Here is a 24,089-nt window from a genome sequence, read left to right as displayed (position 1 = left end):
TCAATTTGTTTTCGTCATCACCCTTCATCTTTATTTATCTCACCTAATTGTGTGTACAATTCTAAGTAAAAATATTTACCATGGATTTGAATGTGATCTGTCTTTACATTGTAGTCATTCTAAATATCTTAAACAGATGGAAAGGGGTTTTACAAGGGATTTGAATGTGATCTGTCTTTACGTTGTAGTCATTCTAAACATCTTAAATAGATGGAAAGTGATTTTACAAGGGATTTGAATGTGATCTGTCTTTACATTGTAGTCATTCTAAATATCTTAAACAGATGGAAAGCCAGCAGAAGAAGCAGGTGCAGGTAGAGGTGCAGGCAGAGGCAGAGGCCTCAAAGGTAAGACTGTATCCATGTGAAAATAATAGCTTTTTTAGAGTGCTGCGTTAGCACACTACTCTTTTCCCACATAGTATTTTTCAAGCTTATTCTCTTTCTTCAGAGTTGTTACTGTAACTAAATTTGAAAGGTTTACATTATAATGACTGTTCAAACTTTAAAACGTGCAGACAGGTTAAACTTACATTTCTTGTCAATAGCTTTTAATATAATTTATTCTACTTAAACTATTAAGATTTTTGTCCTTCCCAAAACCTTCAATATTCTAAACCTCTCATAATTCAGCAATGACATCCAACATTCTATTCACTGTGAACACTTGCTTTTGAAAGAAGTTAGCTACTTTGACCACTTTCCCAACAAGTTGGACAAAAACTCAGTGTATGAAATCTTTGTCTCATTCAGTGCTTTTCAAATAAGCAATCAGAATGTAATGTGGTCTGTGTTTAGCTTGTGTAGAGCAGTCAGGCGCAGGACAGCAGATATAAGTAAATAAACGTAATTTACTCAAAATAGGCAAATACAATACAATAACGAAAGCCCACATAACGGACCGTAAAACATGCAAAGAATCACTCACAAAAAAACATGGGGGAACAGAGGGTTAAATAATGAACAAGTAATTGGGGAAGTGAAACCAGGTGTGTAGTACAAAGACAAAACAAATGGAAAATGAAAAGTGGATCGGCGATGGCTAGAAGGCCGGTGACGTCGACCGCCGAACGCTGCCCGCACAAGGAGAGGGACCGACTTCGGCAGAAGTTGTGACATAGACTATAAATATATTCTAGAACTATTTTAGTAGCCGCAACAGCTTCTTTCTTTTGGTGCTAGTTATAACAAAAATAGTTGCTATGCAGGCTGGCTAACATTCCCTTGCTAGCTAGCCAACTAAATAAATGATTCATTCTTAATAATAAGGAAGCTATCTTACTGTCTTGCATATTACAGTAGTAAGGCTAGCAGTTAATACAGTAGCATTTGCTGTTGTATCTAGCATGTTGAAAATTAAGCAAGGATGAGAGTTAATGACAACAGTGTCGCTACTGGTCAAGTCCAAGTCCAGGTCTGAGTCACCAATTGTTGCGTCCGGGTCACTGGGGGGCAGTGGATGAGCATTGATAATTCAAATGGAACTGGCATTTGCCATGGATTATTGTGAATAACAAACGCCTATCAACCAATCTGCATCCATGATCCAAACCTCCATTTTAGAAAGGCTACTATCCCACTACTATTTATGATACAGTCATTAGCTTGATTCTACTACACTAGCCAACAGTTTTCAACACTAGCCAGCCTCTAACGATTTAAACTTCTAAACTTCTTCCACTATCATAAAAAATACTTTTGGACAGCTGACGCAGCACTCACATTTTCTATTAGGAAATGTCATGGTAAGTGTAAAAAAATGTATTAGTTTGAAAATGTTAACACTTAACTGCTGTAAACATGCTAAACATCTAATCTGTGTAATTGTGTCTAAATTGTAGCAGGCAAAACTCCATCCCCTGGTGAAGGCAGGGGTAGAGGACTGAAACCCGGTGGTGGTGGAGGAGACAAACCCCCAGATGCTAATCCTTTTGGATTCCAGCTCAAAGCAGTTCCACTGAAGTTTACGAGACCACTCAAAGACATAGTGTTACAAGAAGGGGATGCTGTTGGTGCATCTGCTACATTTGAGTGTGAAGTTTCACCTTCTACTGCTGTAACTACATGGATGAAAGATGGCAGCAACCTAAGAGAGAGTCCAAAACACAAATTCACCTCTGATGGCAAAGATCGCAGACTGGCTATTATTGACGTCCAACTGGTGGACACTGGAGAGTACACTTGTGTTGCCAAGCTGGGCAACAAGGAAAAAACAACAACAGCCAAACTCATCGTTGAAGGTATTAAAGATAATTTTCTTAATTGAAAGAATGTGAATTATTTCCATTATTTAAGAAATTACTAACAATTAATTAATTATGTATTTATAAGAATCATATCATATTAATTTCCAGGTGATGTAGCTTAAATAACGATTGTTTACTTAATGTCATGTTTTATATTGTCATATAAAAATGTATACCGTATAACTACACAATTTGATGGAGAGTACTCCCCTTTTTGATAAAGGATTCCGTAATCTATGTAGCTTTTGTCACGTTTAAGTTGTGCTGATAATTATATGTATATATTATTGATATGGGTTGATGCATTTTATCTTTATTTTGATGCAAATACTTTGTATGCACATTTTCATGTAAATAATGACCTAATACTTACCTGTTCAGAACTGCCCGTGAAGTGGGTGAAAGAGCTGGGTGAGGAGACGTCGGTCCTGAAGGGGCAGCCTTTGTACCTGAGCTGTGAGTTGAACAAGGAGAGAGAAGTGACCTGGATGAAGAGTGGTAAGGTCCTCAAAGTAATCGCTGGAAAGGTGGCCATCAACGTTATTGGAATGCAACAAGCCGTTACGATCCAGAACATGGGAGATGACGACGCTGGAATCTACGCATGCGAGTGTGAACTCATCAGGACTAAAACAACTGTCAAAATCATTGGTATGTAGAGAATTCCCTAAATAAACCCTTACCAACACTTACCAACAATATAAATATACTGAATCTGTTAGTCTACATACGAAAACTGATTACAAACAAATGTTTACAGAAATTGTCAGAGACTGGTTGGTGAAACCATTGAAAGATCAGCATGTGAAACCCAAGGCCACTGCCACTTTCAAATGTGAGCTCTTCAAAGAAACCCCCAACTGGAAGTGGTTCAAAGGCAACGATGAGATTACAAATGATCCAACTGACAAGACTGAGGTCAAGAAAGAAGGCAAAGTCCTGACTCTCACAATAAAGAATGCACAGCCTGAAGATATTGCAGGATATACCATGGAGGTTGAAGGCCACAGATACACAGCTAACTTGACTCTTGGAGGTTGGTTGCACAATCACTCATATCTTGTATGGTGTGGAATCCAGTAAGGCTACCTAGTGAATGCTTATTATATACTTTTGATATTTTTACAGAACGTGAAGCTGAGATCTTGAAGCCTCTCTCAAATTGCGAAGTGGTCGAGAAAGAGGATGTTACATTTGAAACTGAGATATCTGAAGAGGATGTGCCTGGAGAATGGAAACATAGAGGGCAGGTCTTAACAATATCACCGGTAAGACTTGTCTTATGATTTGACTGTAATATTTGCACGAACACTAAGCGTAACCACAATTTTTAGAAATGTTGAACAGTCTTTGATATCTGTTTTCTTTTTATTGTGCATTTTCAGACATGTGAGATCAAAATGGAGGGCAATAAACGTTTCCTTACTCTGAAAAGTGTTCCACTGGACGCGTCTGGTGATGTGTCTTATACAGCTCTGAATGCTGTCACTAGTGCTGTGCTCACAGTCAAGGGTAAGCAATTGTTCCAAGAGCACAGTATGTATGTATGTATGTATGTATGTATGTATGTATGTATGTATGTATGTATGTATGTATGTATGTATGTATGTATGTATGTATGTATGTATGTATGTATGTATGTATGTATGTATGTATGTATGTATGTATGTATGTATGTATTTGCATTATATATACAAAAGTATGTGGACACCCCTTCAAATTAGTGGATTTGGCTATTTCAACATCAGCTGTTGCTGACAGGTGATAAAATCAAGCACGCAGCCATACAATCGCCATAGACAAACATTGGCAGTAGAATGACCTTACTGAAGAGCTCAGTGACTTTCAACGTGGCACCGTCATAGGATGCCACCTTTCCAACAAGTCAGTTAGTCAAATTTCTACCCTACTTGAGCTGCCCCGGTCAACTGTAAGTGCTGTTATTGTGAAGTGGAAACGTCTAGGAGCAACAACGACTCAGCCACAAAGTGGTAGGCCACACAAGCTCACAGAACGGGACTGGCGAGTGGGTAGCCCTTAAAAATCGTCTGTCTTCGGTTGCATCACTCACTACCGCATTCCAAACTGCCTCTGGAAGCAACGTCAGCACAAGAACTGTTCGTTGGGAGCTTCATAAAATGGGTTTCAATGGCCGAGCAGCCGCACACAAGCCTAAGATCACCATGCGCAATGCCAAGCATCGGCTGGAGTGGTGTAAAGCTCATTTTAGAAAGAGAGGGTCCAGATTGTCCAGCCCGGCTGATTTGTAGGGGTCCAGATTTTGCAGCTCTTTCAGAACATCAGCTATCTGGATTTGGGTGAAGGAGAAATGGTGGGGGCATTGGCGGGTTGCTGTGGAGGGTGCCAGGCAGTTGACCGGGGTAGGGGAAGCCAGGTGGAAAGCATGGCCAGCTGTAGAGAAATGCTTATTGAAATTCTCAATTATAGTGGATTTATTGGTGGTAACAGTGTTTCCTAGCCTCAGAGCAGTGGACAGCTGGGAGGTGCTCTTATTCTCCATGGACTTTACAGTCTCCCAGAACTTTTTTGAGTTTGTACTACAGGATGCAAATTTCTGTTTGAAAAAGCTAGCCTTACCTTTCCTAACTGCCTGTGTCTATTTGTTCCTAACTTCCCTGAAAAGTTGCATATCACGGGGGCTATTCGAAGCTAATGCAGAACGCCACAGGATGTTTTTGTGCTGGTCAACGGCAGACGGGTCTGGAGTGAACCAAGGACTATACCTATTCCTAGTTCTACATTTTTTGAATAGGGCATGCTTATTTAAGATGGTGATGAAGGCACTTTTAAAGAATAACCAGGCATCCTCTACTGACGGGATGAGGTCAATGTTATTCCAGGACAGCCCGCCCAGGTCGATTAGAAAGGCCTGCTCGCAGAAGTGTTTTAGGGAGCGTTTGACAGTGATGAGGGGTGGTCGTTTGGTCGCAGACCCATTACGGATGCAGGCAATGAGGCAGTGATCGCTGAGATCTTGATTGAAAACAGCAGAGGTGTATTTGGAGGGTGAGTTAGTTAGGATGATATCTATGAGGGTGCCTATGTTTACGGATTTGGGGTTGTACCTGGTAGGTTCATTGATCATTTCTGTGAGATGAGGGCATCAAGCTTAGATTGTAGGATGGCCGGGGTGTTAAGCATGTCCCAGTTTAGGTCACCTAGTAGCACGAGCTCAGAAGATCGATAGGGGGCAATCAATTAACATATGGTGTCGAGGGCACAGCTGGGGGCAGAGGGTGGTCTATAGCAAGTGGCAACAGTGAGACACTTGTTTCTGGAAAGGTGAATTTTTAGAAGTAGAAGCTCGAATTGTTTGGGTACAGACCTGGATAGTAACACAGAACTCTGCAGGCTATCTTTGCAGTAGATTGCAACACCGCCCCCTTTGGCAGTTCTATCTTGGCGGAAAATGTTATAGTTAAGGATGGAGATTTCAGGGTTTTTGGTGGTTTTCCTAAGCCAGGATTCAGACACGGCTAAGACATCCAGGTTGGCAGAGTGTGCTAAAGCAGTGAGTAAAACAAACTTAGGGAGTAGGCTTCTAATGTTAACATGCAGGGAAACCAAGGCTTTTACGGTTCCAGAAGTCAACAAATGAGAGCACCTGGGGAGTGGGAGTGGAGCTAGGCACTGCAGGACCTGGATTAACCTCTACATCACCAGAGGAGAAGTAGGATAAGGGTACGGCTAAAGGCTATACGAACTGGCCGTCTAGCACGTTCGGAACAGAGAGTAAAAGGAGCAGGTTTCTGGGAACGACAGCATAGATTCAAGGCATAGTGTACAGACAAAGGTAAGGTAGGATGTGAGTACATTGGAGGTAGACCTAGGCATTGAGTAATGATGAGAGAGATATAGTCTCTAGAGACGTTTAAACCAGGTGATGTCATCGCATATGTAGGAGGTGGAACAACATGGTTGGTTAAGGCATATTGAGCAGGGCTAGAGGCTCTACAGTGAAATAAGACAGTAATCACTAACCAGGACAGTAATGGACGAGGCATATTGATATTAGAGAGAGGCATGCGAAGCCAAGTGAACATATGGGTCCAGTGAGTGGTTGGGCTGGCTGGGGACATGGCGATTCAGACAGTTAGCAGGCCGGTGCTAACAAGCTAGCAGTTAGCAGACCGGGGCTAACAAGCTAGCAGTTAGCTTTCCGGGTTAGCAAGCAAGCAGTTAGCAGACCGGGTCAAGCAAGCTAGCAGTTAGCAGACCAGGGCAAGTAAGCTAGCAGTTAGCAGACCGGGGCTAGCAAGCTAGCAGTTAGTAGACCAGGGCTAGCAAGTTAGCAGAAGGGCCTATGGGGGACGTCGCGATGGAGGTAAGTCTGTTTTTGCCTCTTCGTGCGGTGACGTCGATAGACCAGTTGTGGATTGGTAGGGTTCCAAGTAGCTCTAGGTAGCTAGCAAGCCGCGGTTAGCAGAATGGGCCTTCAGCAGACGTCGCGCCGGAGGGGCCTGTTGGAATCCTCGGGCAGATTATGTCGGTATTCCAGTCGTAGAGGATCGGCGGGGTTCCGTGCCCCGTACCGGCTGTAGAAGGGGTCCGGATATTGTAGCCCAGGAGTGGGCTTCGGTGGTAGCCCAGGACCCCTAGCCGGGCTATCTTCAGGCTAATTGGTGCTTGCTCCGGGATGGAAACGCTAGCCAGGAGTAGTCACCCAGGATTGTGGTTAGCTAGTTGCAAAGATCCAGATGAAAATGTCCAGAGTCTGCGGTAGGAATCCGGGGATATGGAGAGAAAAAAAATAGGTCCATTATGCTCTGGTTTGAGTCACGTTGTATGAACTGGCGAGAGCTTTCCGAGCTAAAGGTTAGCTGATGACCGCTAGCAGTGGTTTGCTGACTGATAGCTGGTAGGTAGTTAGCTGGCTAGCTTCAGTTGAGGGATTCCAAATCCGAAGTAAATAGAAATACTTTAGGAAAAAAACAGATCCACGCCACATTGGGTGAGGCAGGGTGCAGGAGAGTATTTAGAAGTTGAGGTTTAGGAAAAAATAAATAAAAGATATGCGAAGAAAAATATACTGCTCAAAAAAATAAAGGGAACACTTAAACAACACATCCTAGATCTGAATGAAAGAAATAATCTTGTTAAATACTTTTTTCTTTACATAGTTGAATGTGCTGACAACAAAATCACACAAAAATAATCAATGGAAATCCAATTTATCAACCCATGGAGGTCTGGATTTGGAGTCACACTAAAAATTAAAGTGGAAAACCACACTACAGGCTGATCCAACTTTGATGTAATGTCCTTTAAAACAAGTCAAAATGAGGCTCAGTAGTGTGTGTGGCCTCCACGTGCCTGTATGACCTCCCTACAATGCCTGGGCATGCTCCTGATGAGGTGGCGGATGAAATCCTGAGTGATCTCCTCCCAGACCTGGACTAAAGCATCCGCCAACTCCTGGACAGTCTGTGGTGCAACGTGGCGTTGGTGGATGGAGCGAGACATGATGTCCCAGATGTGCTCAATTGGATTCAGGTCTGGGGAACGGGCGGGCCAGTCCATAGCATCAATGCCTTCCTCTTGCAGGAACTGCTGACACACTCCAGCCACATGAGGTCTAGCATTGTCTTGCTTTAGGAGGAACCCAGGGCCAATCGCACCAGCTTATGGTCTCACAAGGGGTCTGAGGATCTCATCTCGGTACCTAATGGCAGTCAGGCTACCTCTGGCGAGCACATGGAGGGCTGTGCGGCCCCCCAAAGAAATGCCACCCCACACCATGACTGACCCACCGCCAAACCGGTCATGCTGGAGGATGTTGCAGGCAGCAGAACGTTCTCCACGACGTCTCCAGGCTCTGTCACGTCTGTCACATGTGCTCAGTGTGAACCTGCTTTCATCTGTGAAGAGTACAGGGCGCCAGTGGCGAATTTGCCAATCTTGGTGTTCTCTGGCAAATGCCAAACGTCCTGCACGGTGTTGGGCTGTAAGCACAACCCCCACCTGTGGACGTCGGGCCCTCATACCACCCTCATGGAGTCTGTTTCTGACCGTTTGAGCAGACACATGCACATTTGTGGCCTGCTGGAGGTCATTTTGCAAAGGCGAAGGTAGCGGTCCTGCTGCTGGGTTGTTGCCCTCGTACGGCCTCCTCCACGTCTCCTGATGTACTGGCCTGTCTCCTGGTAGCGCCTCCATGCTCTGGACAGTACGCTGACAGACACAGCAAACCTTCTTGCCACAGCTCGCATTGATGTGCCATCCTGGATGAGCTGCACTACCTGAGCCACTTGTGTGGGTTGTAGACTCCGTCTCATGCTACCACTAGAGTGAAAGCACCGCCAGCATTCAAAAGTGACCAAAACATCAGCCAGGAAGCATAGGAACTGAGAAGTGGTCTGTGGTCCCCACCTGCAGAACCACTCCTTTATTGGGGGTGTCTTGCTAATTGCCTATAATTTCCACCTGTTGTCTATTCCATTTGCACAACAGCATGTGAAATTTATTGTCAATCAGTGTTGCTTCCTAAGTGGACAGTTTGATATCACAGAAGTGTGATCGACTTGGAGTTACATTGTGTTGTTTAAGTGTTCCCTTTATTTTTTTGAGCAGTGTATATTAAAAGATATATACAAGGGACACGACAAGACAAAGACGTCTGACTGCTATACAGAAATGGTTTTGTCGAAATCGGTGTGGAAGAACTTCACTGGCCTGCGCAGAGCCCTAACCTCAACCCCATCGAACACCTTTGGGATGAATTGGAATGCCGACTGCGAGCCAGAGCTAATCGCCCAACATCAGTGACGACCTCACTAATGCTCTTGTGGCTGAAAGGAAGCAAGTCCCCACAGCAATGTTCCAACATCTGGTGGAAAGCCTTCCCAGAAGAGTGGAGGCTGTTATAGCAGCAAAGGGGGACCAACTCCATATTAATGCCCATGATTTTGGAAAGAGATGTTCGACAAGCAGGTGTCCACATACTTTTGGTCATGTAATGTATGTATCAATGATGTTATGCATGTATTGACAAAGAGAGCCTAATTCGTACCTGCCGGAAATGGAAATGGACTTCACAGTCCTCTTAAAGGGCATGTCTGTACCTGAAAAGAAACAGGCTATGTTTGAATGTACTATCACAAGGGATGTGCCTGAAGTCATGTGGTTAAAGGGGTCAGACACCATTGGTACATCAGACCAAAAATATGAAATAATCAATGATGGAATAAAACATATGTTGGTAGTAAACAACGGTGAGTTTGATGATGAGGGAAATTACAGTATAGAAGCCTTGGGCAAAAATTCTACCTCTACACTCACTGTGTTATTAGACTTGACACCCTTTGAGGGGTTTTTGTTTGATATCATCAGAAGTTGTGATTCATTCATTATTTCGCGAGTTGAAATCCTTTTCTCTTAACTAAGTCCACTATGCACTCACCTAACATAATATAAACTCAGCAAAAAAAGAAATGTCCCTTTTTCAGGGCCCTGCCTTTCAAAGATAATTCGTAAAAATCCAAATTGTAAAGGGTTTAAACACTGTTTCCCATGCTTGTTCAATGAACCATAAACAATTAATGAACATGCACCTGTGGAACGGTCATTAAGACACCAACAGCTTACAGACGGTAGGCAATTAAGGTCATAGTTATGAAAACTTAGGACACTAAAGAGGCTTTTCTACTGACTCTGAAAAACACCAAAAGAAAGATGCCCAGGGTCCCTGGTCATCTGTGTGAACGTGCCTTAGGCATGCTGCAAGGAGGCATGAGGACTGCAAATGTGGCCAGGGCAATAAATTGCAATGTCCGTACTGTGAGACGCCTAAGACAGCGCTACAGGGAGACAGGAGGGACAGCTGATCGTCCTCGCAGTGGCAGACCACATGTAACAACACCTGCACAGGATTGGTACATCCGAACATCACACCTGCGGGACAGGTACAGGATGGCAACAACAACTGCCCGAGTTACACCAGGAACACACAATCCCTCCATCAGTGCTCAGACTGTCCGCAATAGGCTGTGAGAGGCTGGACTGAGGGCTTGTAGGCCTGTTGTAAGGCAGGTCCTCACCAGACATCACAGGCAACAACATCACCTATGGGCACAAACCCACCGTTGCTGGACCAGACAGGAATGGCAAAAAGTGCTCTTCACTGACGAGTCGCGGTTTTGTCTCACCAGGGGTGATGGTCGGATTTGCGTTTATCGTCGACGCAATGAGCGTTACACCGAGGCCTGTACTCTGGAGCGGGATCGATTTGGAGGTGGAAGGTCCGTCATGGTCTGGGGCGGTGTGTCACAGCATTATCGGACTGAGCTTGTTGTCATTGCAGGCAATCTCAAAGCTGTGCATTTCAGGGAAGACATCCTCCTCCCTCATGTGGTACCCTTCCTGCAGGCTCATCCTGACATGACCCTCCAGCATAACAATGCCACCAGCCATACTGCTTGTTCTGTGCGTGATTTCCTGCAAGACAGGAATGTCAGTGTCCTGCCATGGCCAGCGAAGATCCCGGATCTCAATCCCATTGAGCACGTCTGGGACTTGTTGGATCGGAGGGTGAGGGCTAGGGCCATTCCCCCCAGAGCTTGCATGTGCCTTGGTGGAAGAGTGGGGTAACATCTCACAGCAAGAACTGGCAAATCTGGTGCAGTCCATGAGGAGGAGATGCACTGCAGTACTTAATGCACTGGTGGCCACACCAGATACTGTCTGTTACTTTTGATTTTGACCCCCCCTTTGTTCAGGGACACGTTATTCCATTTCTGTTAGTCACATGTCTGTGGAACTTGTTCAGTGTATGTCTCAGTTGTTGAATCTTATGTTCCTACAAATATTTACACATGTTAATTAAGTTTGCTGAAAATAAATGCAGTTGACAGTGAGAGGACGTTTCTTTTTTTGCTGAGTTTAGGTATGAGGCTCAAATTTGAATTGCGACTTCAGGACCAAACTGAGAAGGAAGGTAACACTGCTCAGTTTGAGCTTGAGCTCTGAGAATGTACCTGTGACATGGTACAAAAATGAAGTAGAACTCCATGTTAGCAGAACCGTGCTCATCCATAGTCGTGGAAAGAAACATGTTAGAAATCAAGGAGTTGACTCTTGATGTTATCTGGCAGGTTAAGGCAGAGGCTAAAGGAATTCTCTCAATGGCAAAACTGACGGTGATAGGTAACCCCTGCTTTGTTGCTTCATTCAAATTGTTTGTCATTCAAGGATTTGCCCCATGCTACAGTACATCAATACAGAATGCAAAATCAATCAAATGTATTTATAAAGCCCTTTTTACATCAGCCAATGTCACAAAGTGCTGTACAGAAACCCAGCCTAAAACCCCAAACAGCAAACAATGCAGATGTAGAGGCACTGTGGTTACGAAAAACTCCCTTGAAAGGCCAGAACCTAGGAAGAAACCTAGAGAGGAACCAGGCTCTGAGGGGTGGCCAGTCCTCTTCTGGCAGTCCCGGGTGGAGATTATAACAGAACTTGGCCAAGATGTTCAAACGTTCATAGATGACCTGCAGGGTCAGATAATAATAATCACAGTGGTTGTACAGGGTGCAACAGGTCAGCACCTCAGGAGTAAATGTCAGTTGGCTTTTCATAGCCGATCATTCAGAGTTAGAGACAGCAGGTGTGGTAGAGAGAGGGTCCAAAACTTCAGGTCCGGGACAAGGTAGCACGTCCAGTGAACAGGTCAGCGTTCCATAGCCGCAGGCAGAACAGTTGAAACTGGAGCAGCAGCATGACCAGGTGGACTGGGGACAGCAAGGATTCATCAAGCCAGGTAGTCCTGAGGCATGGTCCTAGGGCTCAGGTCCTCCGAGAGAGAGAGAGAGTGAGAGAGTGAGAGAGAGATAACAGACAACAGACTGACCCTAGCCCCCCGACACATAAACTATTGCAGCATTAATACTGGAGGCTGAGACAGGAGGGGTCGGGAGACACTGTGGCCCTGTCCGACGATACCCCCAGACAGGGCCAAACAGGCAGGATTTAACCCCACCCACTTTGCCAAAGCACGTCCCCACACCACCAGAGGGATATATTCAAAGTCGAAGTCACTCTGGACTGTGAACACAGCAACGATGTCCCTGACATGTGGTACCATAATGAGACTGAAATGAAGGCCTCTAAGATGGTAACCATAAGGGCTGAAGCGAATCGAAGAATGTTGTCCATCAAGAAAGCGGAGGGCTGAGATAAGGGACAATACGTATGTGATTGTGGAACGGACAAAACCATGGCAAATATTAACATTGAGGATAAGCAATTACAAATGTTTGTTAAGTAACAAACATTTATTTTGAGAACGTTCTTGCGGTTTTCTTGTAATTGTAATGTTCTCCATCCTGACTTGCAGCTCGAGATATAGAGATAACTCACCCAATGTATGATGTTGAGCTCTTTGAAGGCAAGACCGCTCATTTTGAGGAAGAAATCTCTGAAGATGATGTCCATGGCCAGTGGTAACTGAAATGAGAAGTCCTTACTCAATCCCCTGTATGTTACATTGACCAAATCATTCTAACTGTTGTTTGACCATTCTACCATTCATACCATTCATATCCATTACGTGATCATCCATTCACATCCTTTACGTGATCTTGAAATATTACAATGAAACAGCCTATAGAATTCTCTTCCTTTCTCTTTTTCCCTCACATTTCCGGGTTGCCCCCAACCCGGAAATTTTGCTATAATTTATAGGACATTGAAATTATAGAGGAGGGTGCAAAGCACACATTAATATTATACAACCTCAAGGCCCCCTTGTCAGCGGAGATTCTATTTACAGCTGCTAATGCTAAATGTGTTGCTAATCTGAAAGTGAAAGGTGAGATTTTTTGGTTGGTGATCTGATAATGTAAATGTGAATATTTTCAGTGGTGGTTCTCTACGCATTGCCATGATGCCACATTATCTCTGTTTCCTTCTGAACTACAGAGAGTCCAATTACATTTGTCACACCTTTGATTGATGTACAAGTGAATGAAAAATATGAGGTCAGATTTGAGTGTGAGGTGTCCAGAGTGCCTAAGAGCTTCCGTTGGCTCAGGGGATCTCATGAGTTGACAGCTGATGATAAGTTTGATATTACCCATGAGGGAAAGAGACACACTCTGGTAGTCAAATCTGCCGCATATGAGGATGAGGCTAAATACATATTTGAGGCAGAGGACAAGAGAACCACTGGCGAACTAGTTATCCAATGTAATCTGAAGAAATGTTTCTGTGCTTCCTGTTTAAATCCTGACTCAATTCATTACAAATGACTGAAATTGATCTTCTCACGACGACAATGATTGAATTTCTTATGAATTGAATGTCTTATCAGGAATTCGCCTTGAGTTTGTGAAGCCCATTAAAGATGTCACTGTCAAGGAGCGCTAGACAGCAGAGTTCAGTATTGAGCGCTAGACAGCAGAGTTCAGTATCACATGACAACATCCAGGTCACCTGGTACAAGAACAATGTGCGTTTGCATCCCAGCCAAGTTGTGCACATGTCAGACGATGGCAAGATGCACAAATTGACCTTCAAGGGGGTGTCCATTGATGACACATCCATGATCAAAGTAGAGGTCATGGACAAAATCTCAGAGGCCATGCTCACAGTTCTCGGTTAGTATATCGTTAAAACCCTTGAAACGTTCAATCAAAATAAATCTATAGAATCTGTAGATGGAAATAAGCCGTTGTCGAAACTTAAATATCACACACACAACTCATCATGGTTTCTTTTTTATCAACAGAGGGAAAGCCTTACTTCACGACAAAACTGCATGACTACTCAGTCACTGAGAAAGATGAACTGACTATGGTTTGTGAACTGAGCAAGCCCAATGCAGAGGTGAAATGGTTCAAAGGTGACCAGCAAATCACTTCCTCCAAGAATGTGGTCATCAAAGCCGATGGAAAGAGGCGTATGCTGATCATTAAGAAGACAGAGAAAGCCGACATTGGAGAATACAGCTGTGATTGTGATACGGACAGAACCACGGCCAAGCTCAACATTGAAGGTAGCCTTTAGTGTTTTTAGCTCAGCATTTGAGGATTGCAGTATATATTTTATTTCATTTATACAAACACTTGAGTTGTCGTTGTGTTCCTTCTACAGATCGTGACATTAAGTTTGTCAGGCCCCTGTACAGCGTTGAAGTGACAGAAACTGAAATCGCCAAGTTTGAGACTGAGATCTCTGATGAGGATGTCCATGGTCACTGGAAACTCAATGGAGAGGCCCTTCATCAGTCTCCTGTAAGAAAAATATCCACTTCATTATGACTACATACAGTAATTGGACATTCCTTAGTAAATTTCCTAGAGGTTGAGGAGACAGAGAAGTAAAAGAAAATAGATGGTATGTATAATTTGACGAGGATAACTTAGTAACTGTTAGTGTATTCTCTTTCAAGGACTGTGAGATTAAGGAGGAGGGTACAAGGCATGTCCTTATCCTGTACAACGTTCGCAAGGATCAGGCTGGAGAAGTTGACTTCCAAGCTGGCAATGCTAAATCCAATGCTCAGCTTAGAGTTAAAGGTGAGAATGATTTAACACATACTCACACATTTATTTGACAATGAGATAAGCACTTATTTGTTAAAGTCACACTCTGTAAAATATGCAAGTAGGCCACCAACAAAACGTTTGATCAGTTCATTTGTTTTTTTGGTGGGCTTCAATGATACATTTCCCAACTGTTGGTTGAAGTAAAGTGAACCCCAGAGCTGTCAGATGAGGGTATAGTCGGCGTTTACAGCCCCTTTTAATTAGGTGTCAAAAGTTTTACAAGGGAGGACTAAAGCTATCTAAATAAGTGTGTCATAAAAAGTGTTGAGGTTTGGATTTCAATTCTGGCACACGTTTTATATATCTAAATATCTACTTGCTTGCAAAACACCCAAGGCATTGCTATGCAATGCAATACTTAGCCATGATGCAACCATTTTTGGGGTAAAAGTTGGGTAACAGCGTACCCCCAAAATTCAGAGAGGTTGATTGACAGGGACAGATTGCCTAGCCGGTGGTTTGGCAGGGGGTGGGTTAAAGGCCAATCAGGTGTTGTGGCTATTTTAGAATCCACATGCCTTATCTAGAGTGGGCGGTTAGTGATTGGCAGGGCTACAACATGCCTGCCTCTCAAAGTTTTTTGCTGACCATATACATCTCAAGGAAACCGGGTATGCAAATGAGGAAGGCCCCCCAATGTCAAGTCCCTCTGCGCTAGTCCTATCAGTTGTCCTGGTGGTTTACAGAACTCCAGAGCAGTGGCCAGCCGTCAGGGCATCCGCAAAATGAGGATTAGCAATTAGGTTTATCTTGGGATTTGGGAGTGACTAACAATGTCTTCTCCTCAATCTAAAGCACGGGTGATCGGCCTGCTGCGGCCTCTCAAGGATGTTACTGTTACTGCTGGGGAGACCGCCACTTTCGACTGTGAACTGTCATATGAAGGAATTGCTGTGGAATGGTTCTTAGGGGGTACAAAGTTGGAGCCAAGTGACAGAGTAAGTGTTTATACTGTATCATCTGAAATATTTATGTTACCACAACACTGACACTCCCTCAAGTAATTGATATGGAAACATGCCAAGACTTGTACTTATGAACAACAGTTTTTCCAATATGGCAGACAAATACCTGTTCTCATGGAATTTACTACCTGGATTATAACATATTCTCATATCCCAAATACTTTTAATGTTTTAACAAGATCGAAACATTGTCCTTTGTTTTACTTAATCTTATTCCAAATTGTCTTGAATTTAAATGGATCTTAGCCAGTTTGTCATGTTGCATTATTTACATTTTGGTTTTAATGTTCTCTTGTGCAACCTACATGCTTTCTGCATATAAGGACCTGTGAGGATCAGGATTCCAGTTGGGGATTTGATCCGGGTTTTGAGATAACGCAGGAGGGCTTTTCTGCCCTGCAAGCGTTCTTCTAGTTATTTTTAACTGCTTCAAGTGTGTGTGTCCAATGGCAGGTGGCTTGAAGAGTTATTTGACAGTTATCATTTTTAAATTTGAAACGTGTTGTAATTTCATGTAGAAATTGGCTTTGAATTGCTTTGAATTATCTGTTAGGTCCTTACATACCTATGTATATTGTCTAGCCTAGTTATTTAATTAATTCCAGTGTGTTTGAGGTGTGAAAATGTTATATGATAGGTTGATTTACGATGTTGCATAGCCTGGTTTGCCCTTCAGTTACATACAGTTATATGGGTTCTATTACCTATTTTAATGATGATTGAATTCACATCCTTGATAATTTGATGTGTTGCCATACACAATGTTAGCGAACATTTGATTATTTTGAGGATAACGGTGATTACTTTTGTTCCACTAAAAATCGTACATTTAGAATAATATATTCTGAATATGTAGGCTATTCTTTTATTGTGGCTATGGCTGAATAGTCCAAAACATGATGATTTATGCTGTCAAATGTTGTTTGTAAAATATTGCATGTGGTGTCATTTGCACTGTTATAATAACAATATAAGAGTCTGAAGGTGTTTTTTTTAAAGTGGCTTTTTAAAGTTAAGTTTAAAATATATATATATAGTCTACCTTGCAACAGAGACAGCTAAATACCTTGTATATACTTGTATATACTGTAACCATTTGTCAAAGCCTGTGAATGAACTGCCATGGTCTACATGTTTTCACGTAGTTGCATTGTTATTAGGCATATCATGACTATTTGTAATGAGGAAAAAATATAGAACCTATGTTGACTGTGATTGCTGTACCACTGCACCATAAGAAGTGGGCCTATATTGTTTACATTCAAGAGGAAAATGTTGACTTTGAGGAACACCCACTGTAAAGGACTGGGGAAATGTGGTCTTAGTTAACCACCTTACCAAACCTCTGGTAAAAGGGAAGAGTCAGGGTGAAACTGGAGTTAAAATTGAGCCTAGGGTCCCTTCAGGGAGCCTTCGGTCCCTTGTCACCAGCTGCTGATGTTCATTCACGGAAAGAAGTAAATAGCTTGACCCTGCATAGCTATCACCGTCCATCTGATTTATCAAACTGCTTGATTTGCACAGGTGGTCACCCGAGCAGAAGACAAAACTCACACTCTGACTCTCAGAGATGTCAAGATTTCAGAAGATGGAGAAATTAAACTCACTGCAAAGGATTTCCAGATTGAGGCCAGACTACATGTGAATGGTAGGTTAATCTATGTGTGTTATGTGAATGATAGGTTGCTATTACTGTTTGTGGTGTTTGGTTGCTGTTGTTGTTGGGATTCTTGCCCCCCATGGAGATTTGGTTTCTTTTTCCATTCCAAATGTATAATTATCAAGATTCGAAAGTCCTAATTGGTTGATTTCTTCAAATTCATTGGTGGTTCGATATTGTGCATATGATTAGGTTAAACTACAATATAGTTAAAATATTTACACTATAAAGCATATTGGACTGATAAACCACTATGGAAGGTGCTATATAGACCAGGTTCATGGTAACATACTCCACCTGCCTATGTAAATGCAAGGTAACCAGTCTGAATTCAATGGGAATCCCATCCACAGTTGATTGCCCATCAGTAAAGAAGTATGCATTAAATATGAGTTGAGAGCCTGTGAGACACAGTCATGTATGTTTTTGTAACAGTACATAAGTGTTCCTAAGAAGAACTGAAGAAGTATAAAACAGTATATGCCTTGCATAATTACGATATAGCGATATCCCTTGCAATATCACAATATAACGGTGTGATCTAAACCAATTATTTTAGAAGGAAGAAAGGTGTCCCCACGATGTTAAGTTTGTTTACAAATGTATGAAAAGTGTAAATGTGTAATTGTACAAATAACAAACAGGTTGAAGGAATTATGTAACGTAATGTGTAGCCTACACTGTAACTGTAACTACAGTACAAAGTCAAAACATAGGTTTTAGGCCACTTAATCTTAAGAAGGACTATAACAATAAAAGTAGTTGGTGACAGTGATAGAATTTGGTTAAATTATTTTGTTGGCTTCCTAAGCTGTTACAATATGTAAAGCACGAGTGAAGTGTAATTAATGTGTGACCTCACAGAACCACCAGTTGAGTTTACCAAACCTCTGGAGGACCAGACAGTTGAGGAAGAGGCCACTGCTACATTGGAGTGTGAAGTCTCCAGGGATAACGCTGAGGTCAGTTGGTTCCAAGATGGACAGGAGATCCGCAAAACGAAGAAATATGACATTGTTGCCGACGGCCGCATGAGAAAACTCATCATTCATGGCTGCACTCTTGATGATTCAAAAACATTTACCTGCGACGCCTCAGAATTCAAAACCTCTTGCTTCCTTAACGTTGAACGTAAGTAAAGTATTGATTAAAACCTTTCATATAGTTTGTTTGTTGTAAAGACGTTGGTGTATTTGCCATACTAGTGTAGTAACACTATATGACTGCGTCCTTACAGCTCCACATGTTGAGTTCTCTAAGCCACTCCATGATGTTGAGGTCAAAGAAAAGGAATCTGCCAGATTTGAATGCGAAGTATCGCGTGAAAATGCCAAGGTATTGATTTCTGACCCTTCCCCCCTCACCTCCCCCACCCTACCACTCTCCCCACCCCCCACACAATACATGCACATTCAAACACAGCTTCTTATTTTTATAATAATATAATATAGTTGCATGTGGAATTACAAAATATAATATTAAAGGTTATGAATAGTCAAAATCATGTTTTTCATGAAATTGCTTGGTTTATATTTGAAGGAAACCAGATCAAAGTACGATGACCAAAGTATGAAAAATGACTGTTGCTTCTACATTAACAGTCAAAAGTGTTAGAACACCTACTCATTCAAGGGTTTTTCTTAATTTGTACTATTTTCTACATTGTAGAATAATAGTGAAGACATCAAAACTATGATATAACACATATGGAATCATGTAGTAACCAAAAAAGTGTTAAACAAATCAAAATATATTTTATATTTGAGATTCTTCAAATAGCCACCCTTTGCCTTGATGACAGCTTTGCACACTCTTGGCATTCTCTCAACCAGCTTCACATGGAATGCTTTTCCAACAGCCTTGAAGGAGTTCCCACATATGCTGAGCACTTGTTGGTTGCTTTTTTTTCACTCTGCGGTCCAACTCATCCCAAACCATCTCAATTTGGTTGAGGTCGGGGGATTGTGGAGGCCAGGTCATCGGATGCAGCACACCATCGCTCTCCTTCTTGGTAAAATAGCCCTTACACAGCCTGGCGGTGTGTTGGGTCATTGTCCTGTTGAAAAACAAATAATAGTCCCACTAAGCTTAAACCAGATGGGATGGCGTATCGCTGCAGAATGCTGTGGTAGCCATGCTGGTTAAGTGTGCCTTGAATTCTAAATAAATCACAGACAGTGTCACCAGCAAAGCACCCCCACACCATCACACCTCCTCCTCCATGGTTTATGGTGGGAAATAAACATGCGGAGATCATCCGTTCACCCATACCGCGTCTCACAAAGACACGGCGGTAGGAACCAAAAATCTCAAATTTGGACTCCAGACCAAAGGACAAATTTCCACCGGTCTAATGTCCATTGCTCGTGTTTCTTGGCCCAAGCAAGTCTCTTGTTCTCATTGGTGTCCTTTAGTAGTGGTTTCTTTGCAACAATTGAGATGTGTCTGTTACTTGAACTCTGTGAAGCATTTACTTGGTCTGCAATTTCTGAGGCTGGTAAATCTAATGTACTTATCCTCTGCAGCAGAGGTAACTCTGTGTCTTCCATTCCTGTGGCGGTCTTCATGAGAGCCAGTTTCATCATAGCGCTTGATGGTTTTTGCAACTGCACTTGAAGAAACTTTCAAAGTTCTTGACATTTTCCGTATTGACTGACTGTATCCCAGCCCTACCTTGTCACAACACAACTGATTGGCTCAAACGCATTAAGAAGGAAATAAATTCCACAAATTAACTTTTAAGAAGGCACACCTGTTAATTGAAATGCATTCCAGGTAACTACCTCATGAAGCTGGTTGAGAGAATGCCAAGAGTGTGCAATGCTGTCATCAAGGCAAAGGGTTGCTATTCTCAAATGAATCATGTTTTTGGTTACTAAATTATTCCATATGTGTTATTTCATTGTTTTGATGTCTTCACTATTATTCTACAGTGTAGAAAATAGTCCAAATAAAGAAAAACCCTTGAATGAGTAGGCGTTCTAAAACATTTGACCGGTAGTGTACATTGATAAAGTTTGATCATAATGTTACTGGTCCCCTCCCCCATGTCAAACACTTGGATTCATTATTAAGACATCACCTTAACACTAATTTTAGAACCAATATTGGAGAAGGTGTTTTTGCAGAGGGGTGTGGTTTATATAGCTAGAAGCTACTCTACTGGTGCCAACATTTTACTGTACGGTGTCAGCCAATATAATTAAGTGTTTATCCTGTTCATCAATGGTAAATATACTTATATGTTTCCCCCTTCATCTGTGTCTGTGTTAGCTAGTTACTTGGTAGCTAGGTCTTCAGCCAGCATGGAACAAAAGGGTGGGTGGGTCATTCAAAACTCGGACGCAGTTGTCAAGTCAACACATCCGTCAGTGCTGCTGTGAACTGCATCACAAGCGGCATGCCAAACGGGAGGTGTATAAAATTAAATTGATATCATTGATGCAATTTCAGTGTTTTTGAGTATGACCAAATTAGCTTGATGACTTTACTGCAACACTGCTCACTGCATCCAAGTTGCTTGATATATGTGTTTCAATGAGCTGTCAGCTCATGAATATAAGATCCCCACCCACTCAGCCTGTCTTTTCAAATTTCCTGGTATTTAGCCATGAGAGAAAAAGTACTTTTTCAGAATGACTGTTCAAGACCTTTAAGACTGAGAGTTAGTTGTCTTTCCTGTCTTACACTGTGTTTCATTCTAGTGTGCTGTTACATTTTACTCCCTTTGTTTCCGTCATAGTCTTTATCATTACTTATTCAAAGTATTATACCATCATTGTAGTCTTGGTTTTATGACTGTTTCTGGAAACAGGTCCGTTGGTTGAAGGACAGCAGTGAAATCAGAAAGGGAAAGAAATATGAAATAATTGCCAAAGGTTGCCAACACATCCTCATCATCCACAAATCAGTGTTCGATGATGAAGCAGAATATGAATGTGATGCGAAGGTCTCCAAATCCTCCGGCATGCTTACAGTCGTCGGTGAGTCTGGCAAACTTTCTCTGTCTCAAAAGGTACATCCAAAATTGCACCCTATTCTTTATATAGTGCACTACTTTTGACTAGGGCCCATATAGGGCTCTGGTCAAAAGTACTGCACTTATATGCCATTTGGGACTCTGCAAAAGAGATTAATTTTGATGTCATATACTGTAATCGACTTATCATAATATATTTCCTTGACGGTTATATGGTATTTCCTTTGCAGAGGAAGAAGCTACGTTCACCAGGAACCTGTCTAACTTGGAGGGAACAGAAGCAGACAGTGTGAAGATGATTTGTGAAGTGTCAAAGGCCGATGCTGATGTCATGTGGTATAAGGAAGACCAGGAACTTCCTGAGGGAGGAAGATACGATCAGATCGTAGACGGCAGGAAGAGGATACTTATCATCCAGGATCTCAAAACAGATGATGCTGGAGAGTACAATTGCAAACTGTCCAGCTCAAAGACAACTGGAAACCTGAAAATAAATGGTAATGGAATCAGACATAAGCTCTGTTTAATTTAGTCACCTAAAGGCTGTCAGGTGGAGAAAGTGAAATATCCTGGGTAGTGGCTACACACCAGTACCGTTAGGAAAATCAAATCATGGGATGCAGGTAAAGTATTTGTGTAAATAAGAGCATATACAGTAATCTGTTTTTGTTTTTCTAGAATTGGCCGCTGAGTTTATCGCCATGCCTCAGAGTCAGGAGGTGGTTGAGGGAGAAAAGGTTGAGTTTGTCTGCTCAGTCTCTAAAGACACATTCATTGTCAAATGGATGAAGGATGATAAGGAGCTAGAAAAAGGGGACAAGTATGACATTGTCTGTGATGGCAAGAGAAGAATACTTGTTATCAAGAACTCTGAACCCAAGGATGAGGGAGCCTATGTTGCCCTCATTGGCACCACCAGAGCTACAGCTGATCTGTTTGTTCTTGGTAGGTCATCAATGTTGGTTTTCTTTTCTATTACAACCTCCCCAACCTGTATGTGTATTTGTGTCTTTTGGAGGGGTTGAGATAAGGTACATTTTCTGTTAGACCTTTGGGTACAATTGGGCTGTAAAGTAATCTTCTAAAATCTTCTTGTGTGGCATTACCTGAGGCAGCCTTGGCGAAATATTTAATTCCATCTACTAACTTCCTTAATTTTGATTTCCACAGAAAAACTCAGGATCAATACACCAATCAAAGACACAGAAGCCAAAGAGGGACAAGAGATCATCTTCAACTGCGAGGTGAACACTGAGGGAGCTAAAGCTAAGTGGCTGAAGAACGAGGAGACCATGTTTGAGAGCAGCAAGTTTGTCATGATCCAGAAAGACAATGTGTTCTCTCTGAGGATCAAGGATGCTGAGAAGTCAGATGAAGGAAACTATACTATTACATTGACAAACCAACGTGGTGAACATGCCAAGAGCTCTGGCAAACTTACAGTAAAAGGTGAACATAGTTTTGTTATTGATTCTACCAACGGCTAATTTGATGTAGTAGTATGTCTTATTTTTGTTTGAAGTTAGCTACATGACAAAATAATTTTTTTGTTTTATCTACAGAGGAGAGTCTGAAGATCATTGTACCTCTTGAGGACTGCGACACACAGGAGAAGAAGACTGTTAGCTTTTCTTGCAAGGTCAACAGGCAGAAGGTTACTCTGAAATGGACAAAAGCTGGTCAGGAGATCACCTTCAGCAAACGCATAATCTACAGGTTGGACCAATATAAGCACACACTGACCATCAAGGACTGTACTCTTGCTGATGAAGGTGAATACACCGCCATCGCTGGTGATGACAAGTCTACAGCTGAGCTTATCATTAGTGAAGCCCCCACTGACTTCTCTGCACAACTCAAAGACCAGACCATCCCCGAGTTTGAGAATGCTGAGTTCATCTGCAAACTCACCAAGGAGAAGGCTGAGGTGAAATGGTACAGGAATGGACGTGAGATAAGAGAGGGACCCAGGTAGGAACACATTGAAACTGCTATGAGGCACGGTCCCTGTTGCTTTACTGTCACTGTTAAATCTTAAAAGCTACTTTTCCCCTAAGGGCCACCATAGGAATTGAATGAAATAATGAAAGGCGTAGTGTAACATAATCCATTTTCGTTTTTTACAAGATACGTCTTTGAAAAAGAGGGCAAGACCTGCAGGCTGCATATCAAGGAGTGCAGACCAGATGATGAGTGTGAATATTCCTGTGGCGTAGATGAAAAGAGATCACACGCCCATCTCTTCATTGATGGCAAGCCTCTTGAATTCGTTATATGATTCTGTTTGTGAGTGTCCATTATTCTAACTGTTCTGTATGAATTAATGTTTCACTAATTATATTTTTTATCTGTGTGTAATGTTTATTCCAGAGAGTGCAGTTGAGATCGTCAGACCACCAAAGGATGTGTTTGAGCCTCCAGGCTCAGATGTTGTATATGAAGTTGAGCTGAACAAAGACAGAGTTGAGGTCAAATGGTTGAGGAACAACATGACCATCGTCCAGGGTGACAAGTACCAGATGATGAGCGAGGGCAAGGTCCACAGACTCCAGGTATGTGAGATCAGGCCTCGGGACCAAGGAGAGTACAGAATCATCGCCAAAGACAAGGATGCCAGAGCCAAATTGGAACTGGCTGGTAGGTTGCCTTAACTTTTATATTCTCTCTGATTCCA

At 42.4% G+C, this 24,089-nt stretch overlaps 1 protein-coding gene across 1 annotated transcript in view; it reads left to right on the top strand.

The window, feature by feature from the left end:
* ttn.2 (titin, tandem duplicate 2) overlaps positions 1–24,089 on the top strand; it is a 189,878-nt gene that overhangs the window by 83,911 nt on the left and 81,878 nt on the right. The window contains exons 66-85 of the mRNA XM_029702494.1: positions 285–347; positions 1,841–2,239; positions 2,627–2,896; positions 3,006–3,281; positions 3,374–3,513; positions 3,631–3,757; positions 13,992–14,258; positions 14,357–14,496; positions 14,655–14,781; positions 15,607–15,749; positions 17,301–17,424; positions 18,301–18,567; positions 18,674–18,771; positions 21,251–21,419; positions 21,646–21,912; positions 22,094–22,360; positions 22,586–22,864; positions 22,978–23,386; positions 23,543–23,667; positions 23,786–24,052. Of these exons, the coding sequence (XP_029558354.1) occupies positions 285–347; positions 1,841–2,239; positions 2,627–2,896; positions 3,006–3,281; positions 3,374–3,513; positions 3,631–3,757; positions 13,992–14,258; positions 14,357–14,496; positions 14,655–14,781; positions 15,607–15,749; positions 17,301–17,424; positions 18,301–18,567; positions 18,674–18,771; positions 21,251–21,419; positions 21,646–21,912; positions 22,094–22,360; positions 22,586–22,864; positions 22,978–23,386; positions 23,543–23,667; positions 23,786–24,052 (4,224 nt within the window). The remainder of the gene's footprint in view (positions 1–284; positions 348–1,840; positions 2,240–2,626; positions 2,897–3,005; positions 3,282–3,373; positions 3,514–3,630; positions 3,758–13,991; positions 14,259–14,356; positions 14,497–14,654; positions 14,782–15,606; positions 15,750–17,300; positions 17,425–18,300; positions 18,568–18,673; positions 18,772–21,250; positions 21,420–21,645; positions 21,913–22,093; positions 22,361–22,585; positions 22,865–22,977; positions 23,387–23,542; positions 23,668–23,785; positions 24,053–24,089) is intronic.

The sequence above is a fragment of the Salmo trutta genome, chromosome 20, assembly GCF_901001165.1.
Source record: "Salmo trutta chromosome 20, fSalTru1.1, whole genome shotgun sequence".
Lineage (NCBI taxonomy): Eukaryota > Metazoa > Chordata > Actinopteri > Salmoniformes > Salmonidae > Salmo > Salmo trutta.
Note: the sequence above shows the minus strand (reverse complement) of the source record. Positions and strands in the feature narration are given on the sequence as shown.